Source organism: Ochotona princeps, chromosome 31 (genome assembly GCF_030435755.1).
Source record: "Ochotona princeps isolate mOchPri1 chromosome 31, mOchPri1.hap1, whole genome shotgun sequence".
NCBI classification, from domain to species: Eukaryota; Metazoa; Chordata; class Mammalia; order Lagomorpha; family Ochotonidae; genus Ochotona; species Ochotona princeps.
Genome location: NC_080862.1, coordinates 12530708 through 12542331, shown reverse-complemented (window position 1 = coordinate 12542331; position 11624 = coordinate 12530708). Strand labels below are relative to the sequence as shown.

The 11624-nt window shown below is 52.7% G+C and overlaps 1 protein-coding gene across 1 annotated transcript in view; it reads left to right on the top strand.

Annotated features, from left to right (window-relative positions):
* Positions 1–522: 522 nt before the first annotated feature.
* Positions 523–11624, top strand: part of DMRT1 (doublesex and mab-3 related transcription factor 1) — a 189234-nt gene continuing 178132 nt past the window's right edge. Inside the window, exons 1-2 of the mRNA XM_058657308.1 lie at positions 523–984; positions 4094–4280. Of these exons, the coding sequence (XP_058513291.1) occupies positions 661–984; positions 4094–4280 (511 nt within the window). The 5' untranslated portion in view covers positions 523–660. The remainder of the gene's footprint in view (positions 985–4093; positions 4281–11624) is intronic.

Below are 11624 nucleotides of genomic sequence, written 5' to 3'. Positions count from 1 at the left end.
CCCAACCTTGGACATTCTGGCCCGTGTCTGCCGGTTCCCATGTACTACTAATAAAGGCAGGGACTTATTTTGTTCCAGACCCCCACACCCCATTCTAAGCCCCCGGCAAGATTTGCCCTTCTGAATTTAGACAATGTGTTGGGGGAGGGAAGAGAGCTGTACGACCCCACGGGCTGACGGGCTGACGGGCTGCACCTCCTCCACGCAGCACGCTTCTGGGGGGGCGGGGACCTTGCCACCACGGGGAGGCCGCGGGTGGGGCCACGAGGTACCTTTCGCTGTGTCTGCAGACCCAGCAGCCCAGCCCGGTGCAAGCTTGCACTGGGTGGGCGAACAAGGGGGGCCAGACTTGGGGGGCGGAGGGCGTGGCCACGCACCCTCTCCCGCAGACTGTCTGGAGGGGGGGGACGTTCTGAAATGTATCCACCAGTCCTGTGCGCCGCGCGCGCCAAAAACAAAACAAAAAAAAAACAGGCACAGCCCTCCACCACTCCTGGCGTTGCGTGTCCCGACCTCGCCACTCGCGCTGCACCTCCGGCTGCGGCGCACACGCATCCTCCGCCTCCTCCTTCTCCTCGGCAGCCTCGCCGTCGGTTGGGTACCTCGCTTGCAGCGGTCCCCCAAGCGGCCAGAGAGTCTAGTGCTTCTGCTTGGGACACCATGCCCAACGAAGAAGCATTCAGCAAGCCCCCGACGCCATCGGAGGCCCCGGGGGCTCCGCCGCAGGGCAAGGCGGGAGGCTTTGGCAAAGCAGCCGGAGGCTCCAGCACCGGGGGCGGCGGCAGCGGCAGCAGCGGCGGCTCCGGGACGACTGGCACGGGCGCGGGGAACAAGAAGTCCCCGCGGCTGCCCAAGTGTGCACGCTGCAGGAATCACGGCTACGCGTCGCCGCTCAAGGGCCACAAACGCTTCTGCATGTGGCGCGACTGTCAGTGCAAGAAGTGCAACCTGATTGCCGAGAGACAGCGCGTGATGGCCGCGCAGGTGAGTGAGGGCCGGCGCCCGGGGAACCGGGGGTGCTTTTCGTTTCGGCCCTAGGCTGCTCGGACGAAGTCCTGCAGCGTGGCCCGCGCCGCGAGGGTCACCCGGCTGTGGGGAGGGACGCGGCGCGCTCGGGACCCGGGGTGCCGCCTGTGCGCCCGCGCCGAGCCCGGCGCGCCCGGGACACTAACCCCGCTTCCCGTCGGTGGGTTCCCAGTCTCGCCCTCCAGAACAGTTGGGGGGGGGGGGAATTCGGTCCTCCGTAGGGAACCCCACGAACGCCTGGAACACCGCTCTAGCAGCAGAGCCTCGGTTTCTACAGGTTTGGGGGGGCGCTCCCCAACTATGTCCAAGGTTCTCAGGGTATCCGAACTCTCCGTGGTTTCGCGGGGTTCGCCTCGCCACCCTTTGGGGGCAGGCGGGGAGGAGGAGTACACGCTCTCCAACCCCGCTTTTGAACACGGTTGTGGGGTTCGCCCTTATGACTCTCTGGGATTTGAAATGCAATAGCGCAGTAGGGTCGCGGGGTTCCCCTTGCTCCACGGTACCTGGCACCGCTGAGTCTCGGGAGGATTTCAGGGTTCGTCCTTTCGGGAGTGCGGTCTCGAAGCCGCCCTCCAGCACAAGTTTGGGGTTCGCTGTTAAAGGCGGGTCGGGGGCTCCCCAAGGCTTCCCGCCGTGTTCAAGTTCACAGAGCCGTGTTCGCTCCCCTCGGGGGTCCCCGGCACCGCGTGGTTGCGTTGCGCTGAGACGGGGGAAGGGTGTCCACGCGCACCTCACCGTTAGAGCGACTTGGGGTGACGGGGTCCTCCGGGGTGCCCCGTCGAAAGGCAGTTTATTCTGGAAAAAGTCCGCGGCGTTCTGGAAAACTCCGGCGCGCCGGCGCGCTCGGCGGGGCGCACGGGCGCAGGTTTCTAGTCGCCGCCACGAGGCAGGCGGCGCGTCACAGCCATTTTAAACACGTTGGAGCTTCTGTGCGCGCTTTAAAATCTACAAGTCTCCACCCAGCTTCCTCGCGTGCAGATTCCTTGGCCTGTATTTTAAAGCAGCAGGCGTGTGCTTTTTACGAAAAAATTAAAAAATTTTAAAAAGCGAACGGGGAAGTGCGCGCTTTTTTTTTTTTTTTTTGGCCGTTGGCGCCTTTTTTTAAAAAAAGCTGTCCGTCTCTGGGAAAAGTTCGTGTCCTTGGCTTTCTGAAAAAGGACTTTTTAGTGCACGATAACATTCTTTTCCCCTGAAGGTTGTTTCGCCTTTTAAAGACAGGTTATTTAAAATAAAAAGATAAGAAATGCTTGCTAATGCTGTGCCGAGTTCGGTAAGGCACGTGTAAATATCTTTTGCTGAAAAGCCCGTACTCACGAGGAACACCCACCCGCGTTTCAAAATGTCCCGATAACGAAAGGCGTGTTTTAGGTGTTGCGAATGTATTTAGGAAAACGGTTGTTTTTCTTCCTGGGTTTAAGGTAGTGTGAGCGAAAACACCACATGTGAAGTTAAATGCTTCTCAACGAACTTCTGGAAAAAAATGATGGGCTTGTAAAATACAGCTGGAAACATCTTCTCAACCCTTAGTTGCTGGTTTAAATACTTAGCATTGGGAGGAGTAGACTTGGAGGTAACCCCCCCTCCAAAAAAAAGGTAATATTGATTTAATTAGAGGCATTAGGCTAAACTTTGTTAAGAGTGACTAACTTTGAGAAGGCTGTGTATTAAAAACGACTCCAGGTTCCTCTTACAGTGCGAAACTGTTTTTCCAGTTTCAGAAGACTTGTACTGTACTAGATAAATCTGTAATAACTCATGAAATAATTACTGCTCAGTCATCCTAACTTGAAATTGCAAAAAAATCTTCGCTTGAATTTCATCTTGGGTAGGAAATTGTGTGAGTCTAACGTAATTGCGTTTTTAATCAGTTGCTCCCCTACTTGGTTTTACTAACATTTCCTTAAAAAATGAGAACATCTTGTCAAGGTGTCTTTCTGGGAAAAAAAAAAAGTTATTTTGAGACTTTAAATTGAGTGTAAATATGTACTGACAAACTTCAGAAGCTTGCCGGGATTTTTAAACTTCTGGCCAAAGCTGTTGGTAGCATGACTCTCTTAATAAAAGCCAACATTTGAGCTTAGTCTAATGTTAATAATTTTTTTTAAAGTTTTTGTTTTGAAGACTCCTGATTGTGAGTAAAATCTACTTCCGCTTTCATCAGCTTTTTTTTAAAAGTTTGCACTGCCCTTTCCTTGAAGGAATGTAGCTTTGCAGTTTTGTGGCTGCTCTTGGGGCCTCTTATGGTTCAGGAATATGACTTTCTTATCTCCTCCCTTTAAGGGTTACCTGGAGTAATCAGCCAGGTAAAAAAGCAGTCTTGTTTTCAAGCTTTAACAGTGTAATTTAAGAGATCACAAGGTGAGGCAGGTACAGGTGGAGCTTCCTACCTGTGTCAGGCTCCTTGGGGCTTGTCTGTTCCTCCCTGCTGTGTGCCATCATGCAGCCTGCTGTCCCCCCTCTGCCCCTCCAGCGCCTCCCGCGCCACTACTGGGAAAAGGGGCTCCGTGCAGTCTCAGCCGGCCCTGCAGCACACCTTGTTCTGGAGCTTTCCAGAATGTTCTCCCATAATGGGCTTGCCCTTGGAGACTGGCTTCAAATACTGGCTGCTTTCTGCTTTGGAAAGGTGCTTCCTGACCCTGAGTATCCCCTGCAGGATTCGTGTGCAGCTCCAGGGGCAAGGAGGGGGTGGAGGAGTGGAGGCTTTGGTTCCCGTCCTCTATTGGCTGCCTGTTTGCCAACTTCCTGTTGTCTATGTAAACAAACTGTGGCTGAAAGCGAGAGCACATCGTCCCTCCTCCCTAAGCTGGGAGTGTCCCCATGTCCTGCTCCTTTCCTAATGCATTTCTGGAGATGTACTGTTGCCCCATACCTGGGCTCTGCCCGCTTTCTTAGCTGGGACTGTGTGCGGTTAGCCTGGGTAGAGGCCAGGGGACCTCGCCCGCTTTCTCAGCTGGGACTGTGTGCGGTTAGCCTGGGTAGAGGCCAGGGGACCTCACCTTCTGGGTCCCTGGCAGGCGGGGCTCTGTGTGAACCTGCCGAGGGGTGACGCCCACTCCTGTGTTTGCAGGTGGCGCTCAGGAGGCAGCAGGCCCAGGAGGAGGAGATGGGCATTAGCCACCCGATCCCGCTGCCCAGTGCCGCGGAGCTGCTTGTCAAGAGAGAGAACAACGGTACCAACCCGTGCCTCCTGACCGAGAGCAGCAGCTCCTCGCAGCCGCCACTGCCGCCTAGCACCCCAACCACTATGGCCTCAGGTAAGGGAGTGGGCTGCGGGGAGGGTGCCAGGGAGGAAGCGGGTGACCTGGTTGGAGCGCATCTGAATGCCACCTGCTCCAGAGCTGGCTCACCCTGCTTGACTCCAGTGTTGCCCTGGAGGGTGGCCGCGGTCGCTCAGGGGGTCTCCTAGCCCCGTGTGGCCCTGACAGAGTGAGGTCAGGTGGCACTGGGCACGTGTAAGGGTTGCCATATTGCGTAGCACGATGCCCGCTCAGTGCTTGGTGGCCTTGGTCTAAGGGCCTGGGCAATGTGGTTGTTGCTGGCTGTTGGAGACCACAGTCCCAGCTGCTCCTCGGGCCATGTGTGCCAAAACCCATTCACTGAGGCGTACTAAAAGTTTTACAATCATGACTAAGAATAAAATAGAATAATTGCGACAGCCTGTATAATAAAGTTATTTAGAACGTGTGCATGGTTTATTTCTGCAATTTCCCACGTAATATTGATGCACCGCTGTGGCCTGGGCACAGTATCTGGAACCATGGATGAGGTGGGTGCTGCTGTGTGGGTACCCGGGAGGGTGCTCACAACTCGAGGTGGGGTGCCACCTGGCCAGGCATCAGCTTTGTGCCACCAAGTGACCAGGAGGCACTGAACAAGGCCACAAAGCTCCCTGGGCCTTTGCTGTGCTCTTCTGGGGGAACGACGTGAGTCCTGGCCACCCAGGCCAAGAAGAGAAGCAGGTGCCTAAAGCCACAGGTAGGTGTGTCTGTCTCCGTGTGCAGGTGGACTGTGGGGCCTGTCCTCAAGAAGGCATTTCCTTTTTTTAAGTAATTATATTTATTTATTGTGACTTTTTGTTTGTTTGTTTTGCACATTGCCAGCGGCAGGACTCTGCTGGGCTCTGGGTCCTGGGCTGTGAGGACCATAGCGACTCCGCACGCTGGGCTCCACTCCTCAGCGGACGCCCTCAGCCATGTGAGGCGCCATTTTGGGCGCCTGAGGGCTGAGAGGGTAAGGTGGTTGGACCACGGTGCTCTGGGAGCTGTGCCCCAGGCATGCTGGGAACTGTAGTCTTTTTTTTTTTTTTTTTTAAGATATATTTTCTGGGCCCAGCACCATGGCCTAGTGGCTAAAGTCCTCGCCTTGAAAGCCCCAGGATCCCATATGGGCACCGGTTCTAATCCCGGCAACTCCACTTCCCATCCAGCTCCCTGCTTGTGGCCTGGGAAAGCAGTCGAGGATGGCCCAATGCATTGGGACCCTGCACCCGTGTGGGAGACCCGAAAGAGGTTCCTGGTTCCCAGCATCGGATTGGCGCACACCGGCCGTTGCGGCTCACTTGGGGAGTGAGACATCGGACGGAAGATCTTCCTCTCTGTCTCTCCTCTTCTCTGTGTATCTGACTTTGTAATAAAATTAAATAAAATCTTTAAAAAAAAAAAGAAAGCGTATATGTTAGCATTAAGAAAAAGATATTTTTCTATTTATTTTTATTGGAAAGTCAGATTTACAGAGAGGAGGAGAGTCAGAAAGATCTTCTGTCCACTGATTCAGTCTCCCCCACCCACCCCCCGCCAAGTGGCCGCAACAGCTGGAGCTGAGCCAATCCAACGCCAGGAACCAGGAACTACTTCTGGGTCTCCCATGCAGGTGCAGGGTCCCCAGGCTTTGGGCTGTCCTCTCCTGCTTTCCCAGGTCACAGGCAGGGAGCTGGATGGGAAGCAGGGCCACCTGGATTAGAACCAGGGTCCATATGGGATCCTGGAACGTGCAAGGTGAGGACTTTCGCTGCTAGGCTACTGTGCTGGGCCCAGTTTTTTCACAGCCTACTTAGTAAGGAAGCAATATGGGTCAGTTGGAAGCAAGTGTGTTGGTGAATCTGGCCTCCAGGCTAGAAGGGGGAAAGCTCACGTTGGATCAGTGTTGGGTAGGTCACCAGACGTGGACTCAGAGCCTGACCCCATACCCTCCAGTCCCCTCCGGTGGGAGGGACAGAGAGGAAGCTCAGGGTGGCCAGGAGGGCCCTGCTGGCTATCTCAGCGCTGGCAGAAGGGAGAGACACACACGAAGAAGTTGCGGGGAGTGAGCGCGAGGGTTCAGGGTCAAGGGGACTGGAACCGCATTCCCTTGTGTGCCTCTGTAGCTGATAGCCTTGGAAAGGAAGCTGGGAGCCAGGAGTGTGCTGTGTCTGCGGGCTTGGGGACACGTTTGTCCTCAGAGGCCAGCTCCCCACCCCCCGCCCCACCCGTGAGGAGTTTGGGGGGCCTCACAAGACGGCCACCTGACCCCCACTCAGGGTTGGAATGTGTGGAGGAAGACAGCAGGCACCCCCGGATTACTGGCTGGGTGCAGACTTAACTACCCTTTTCGCATACACCTGGGGAGGTGCCAGAATGCACATTTGTATAATTACCTATTGAATACAATGGGAGTGCATTGTTCCCACGTGTGTGTTGTTAGCATTTGTGTGTTTCCGTTTGTATTTTTCCGTTTGAATTTCTGGTGACCCAGAATACCGTCATGTACAGGGGGAAGGCTCGGCTTTGAATTTAATGAGAGGCAAAAGTTACAGCTATGATGAGACAGTGACACTTAGCAAGCTGGCCTGTCTGGGGTCAAGTTGTTCACCCTTCTGCTACTTGATGGCTGCTGTTGCCTTGGCCAATAACACATTTAGGAGGTTTTTATGTCCTTGAAATTTCTTAGTTATCTTGCCCTCCTGAGCGTGCCAAAAATAGGAGTGAGGGCTGCTGAAGCAGTACTGCAGACATTCTGACTCAATTCTCAGTGTATTGGGAAGGAGCCTGGCTCCCAAGTGCTGTTCTGTTGCTGAACTGTTCCCTTAGGAGTTGGAGGTTTAAGATAAGCCACACCTGCGACCCTCAGCACCTTCCTGGCATGCCCGCCCCAGTTCCCGGCTCAAACCCTGGCTGAACCACTGCTTCTGATGCTGCACCCTTTGGAGGGCCCTGGGAAAGCCGCAGAGCATGGCCCAAGGGTTCCTACCATCCGCCTGGAGACCTGGATGGGATTCCTGGCTCCCGACTTAATCCTGACTCAGTCCTGGTGGCCATTTGGAAGAGTGAAGATCTCTTGGCATCTCTCTCTCTCCCTCTCTCTCTCTGTTGCTCCTTCTTTCAAATAAATAGAATAAATTTTTCAGTAGAGAGGAAAGTCCCTATCATCCTTAGCCAGTTTTTGCCTAAGACTAACTAGATAATCCTTGACTAATGGGTATAAGTGAAGGTTTTTGGTTGATTTTTGTCCATGACTATGGAAGGAAGGAACCTTTTGAAGAAATTCTGTTTATTGCTGCTACTAGCAGGATCTGTTGTTGGTTAGCAGATAGTCTGTGCCCACCTATTTTGGGGGTGCCCAGGGGCACAAAAAAAGATGAATATTTTTGGGCCACCCCTGACAATCAGCAGCAATTTTAGCATTTTGCCTGTAGTTTCTTTTTTTTTTTTAAGATTTATTTTTTTATTTTTATTACAAAGTCAGATATACTGAGAGGAGGAGAGACAGAGAGGAAGTGGAGCTATGGGATCAAGGCGAGGACCTTAGCCACTAGGCCACGCCGCCGAGCCCACCTGTAGTTTCTTTAAAAGTTTATTTACATATATAGAGAGAGTCTGACTTCTGCATCTTTGTTTCAAGAGTCATCAACTGACTTTAAAACAGTCCGATGTTATTCCTCTTTGTAAATGTGCGCTCCTGTCGGGCTATTGCATCTTCTCCTTTTGCCTCGGGACCTGTGCCCCCACAGCTCCCCAGGGACTTCCTCTGACCTGGCCCTGGGTTGGCCTGGGCCTGGGCCTGTGCCCTGCTTGCCTGAGCTGTTGTCAGATGAAGGGCCACATTGTCATTAAGGCCCTTCTGCACGTGTGTCCTTTGTCGGGGACCTGAGCGTTATCTTTTCCTGGTGCCCGGGGACTGACTTCCAAGTTTACACCACCTCCCCCAGGCCAGCCACCTCCTACTGAGGTGCCCCCTTGCCCCTTGCCCTGCCCCACCTCCGGCCTCTCCTGTGGCCTTTGGTCTGTGTTTAAGAGCCCTTCGCCTGTCGGGAAGGGTCAGCTATGTTTGTGCCTGAGCTCAGAGAGAGGCCCTTGGTTCTCCTTCCCAGCGGTCATTCCAGTTTCAGAACCAGGTTTCTTGGGGTGTCTTAATAGTGCCTGAACGCTTCACAGATGTGACATGTGATGACTTGGAAAGGGAATCGCGTCCTAGGGCAGCGTCTGTGTAATGTTTATTTCCAGCTGCTGCAAAGGCAGAGTGATACCGAGACAGGAGCAGAGAGAGACGTCATTGGTCTTCAGATGGATAACGGCAACGCTGGCTCGACCAAGCTCCATCACATCTCCGCTGTGAGGGTCAGGGGCATTACCCAGTCCTTTCTTTCAGTGTCAAAAGAAATTTCTAGAACATCCAACATACTTCCTTAAGCTGAAGCAATACTTGGTGGCTCTGAAGCACGGAAACACTTAACAATTGTATCAATCATTTTGATAGTCTATTGTGTTTCTTTTTTAAGATTTCTTTATTTTTATTGGAAAAGCAGATTTACAGAGAGGAGGAGAGACAGAGAGAAAGATCTTCCATCCGTTGATTCACTCCCCAAGTGGCCGTCACAGCCGGTACTGCGCCGATCCGAAGCCGGGAGCCAGGAGCTCTTCCAGGTCTCCCAGGCAGGTGCAGGGTCCCAAGGCTTTGGGCCGTCCTCGACTGTCTTCCCAGGCCACAGGGAGCTGGATGGGAAGCTGGGCCACCTGGATTAGAACCAGCGCTCATATGGGATCCCGGCACGTGCATGGCGGGAACTTTAACCACTACGCTATCGCGCCGGGCCCTAATCTATTGTTTTAAATAACGTCTCATTCTGTTTTATTTCAAGGGTCAGCTTCCCTGTCAAATACAACAGTTTAATTGGTGTGCTGGGAATTGTCTGTATAGTATTTTAGTAAAGTAGTGATAACAATACAGAGCAAGTAATCCACCACTCTACCTAGAAGAAAAATCTAGATTTTATCCAGTGTTATCAAAGTAGCGATTTCAGGGGCCCGGCAAGGTAGCGTACTGTGTTAAATTCCAAGTTGTGTTGCTTAGCGCTGTTTGTGATGGGCACGGTGGCTCCGCGGGCTGGCCACTGTTTGGGATTCCCACGTCACGTGTCGGGGTACCAGTTCCTGACCTGGCTGCTCTGCTTCCCACGCGTTTCCTGCTAATGTGAGGACCCCTGTGTGAGCCTGTTGGGTAAGCAAAGTCACTTTGACTCAGTAAACATCATGAAAAAGAAAGAATAAAAAAACGCTGAACATGGTCACCACCGGACCCCCAGCCGTCAGAAAGTAAGCGTGGGCCCAGCGCCGTGGCCTAGCGGCTAAAGTCCTCGCCTTGAACGCACCGGGATCCCATATGGGCGCCGGTTCTAATCCCGGCAGCTCCACTTCCCATCCAGCTCCCTGCTTGTGGCCTGGGAAAGCAATGGAGGACGGCCCAATGCATTGGGACCCTGCACCCGCGTGGGAGACCCGGAAGAGGTTCCTGGTTCCCGGCATCGGATTGGCGCATACCGGCCCGTTGCGGCTCACTTGGGGAGTGAATCATTGGACGGAAGATCTTCCTCTCTGTCTCTCCTCCTCTCTGTGTATCTGACTTTGTAATAAAATAAAATAAATCTTAAAAAAAAAAAAAGAAAGTAAGCGTGTTGGCGTTGGGTGCCATTTTGTTTTGTGTTTGCTAAACACATCTGAAGTTTTCAATGTGGAAAAATTCAAAGCTGATTTTTTGGGGGAAGGTTTAAGGTCTAATTCATGTAGCTTAAAATTAGTGTGATCAGAATGTATTGCGTTGTTCTCCAGAAAGTTCGCAGAGATGTTCAGGCAAATACCTGAATCTAATTTGGGAATATACTGTGGTTGCCTAAGGCAGCCCTGACAAGTAGAAGAGGGGTGACCACCGCTGTGTTAACCTCTTAAGACCTTGCCAGATTTCTCATCTGCAGGCTAGGAAGGTTCTAGAACATTTAAACCTAACTTTTTCTGCTTGAAATATTAGGTGTTGTCATCAGGCAAAGGTACACGTAGTTAAACCCCATGGAGAAGCTCTTTGAGAAGTTTAGACCGTGATGGATTTTTCTAGATTTCCATTTTATTAGCATTAGAAATATGCTCATATTTGGTCTTTAGGCTCTCTTTCCTCAAATTGAGAATTGGCAGTGAAAGAAGCAGTGTTTGAAGGTGGGAATATTAAGTCTTCAGGAAGGCAGACAGCAGCCTTGGTTCCTAAAAGCAGGGGCGTGGGAGGCTGCTGGTCCAGACATCGGGCAAGAGTAACCCTACCCTGGAATTCCCGACGGCAGAAGCCCCTCTTCTGCAGGGGACATGGGAGAGTGTTGAAGATGGACAGCTGCCCTTCGTGTCTCCCCGGGGGAAGAAGGTGGCATTTCCTGGCACTCCTGGAACTTGGTGTGGTGCCCGTGGGGGGCAGCCTGGCAGCTACTGCTGTAGGAAAGTTGGGGGGTATCAGAGATCTTTACCTAGTTGCCCTGGCCTGCTTCCCAGTACGCCCCTGGAGTTCAGGAACCCTACATTCCAGATTGTTCTCACATTTGCAGTTTCTGTCTTATAATCCCTCAGCCACCTTGGATGCCTTTTTGGCTTTTCTGTTGTTTTAATCACTAACATGTTTTAAAAAAAATTCTTGTAAGTGATAAAGTATACATCATTCAGAATGTATCATTTAAACGGTTGACTATTTTAGTCATTGACATATGTATTGATTCATTGGAGAGGTTCAGAGAGACTCCTCCCAGAATAAGATTCCCTTCCCAGACACCTGCAATGGACAAGGCTAGGTCTGGGCCCAAGCCAGAGAAGCAGAAACTCTACAAGATGTCCCACAGCTAATTGAGCCTTTACCATCATGTCTCAGGATTTGCATCCAGAGGAAACCGAGCTGAATCTCAATCCCAGGCCCTCAGCTGTGGAACATGGGCATCCTGGGCAGGGTGAATAGGGAAGACAGATTCTCTGAGTAGGTGCAGTGGGAGCTGGGCTTGGATGACAGTGGACCCGCCCCTGGGTAGAAGGAACAGTAAGGCCAGGCTGGGCCTGGAAGGGGCAGACACCTGCATGCTGGAGAGCCGTGAGCGTGGGTGACAGAGTTCTAGGAGGGTGGAGATGTGCGGTAGTCAGGGACGGTAGCAGTGGGGAGAGGAAGCAGGCTTGGGATGCGAAGTTCATAGTGGAGGTGAGTTCGAATGTCACTTTGGTGGAGACTTCCAAGGGTGGCTGCCACGTCCCTGCCAGGCCTCAGCTGTTGTTGGGTGTGCCCCTGTCCAACAGGTGCAGTGGGTGAGAGGCCAGCAGGGTGACGTG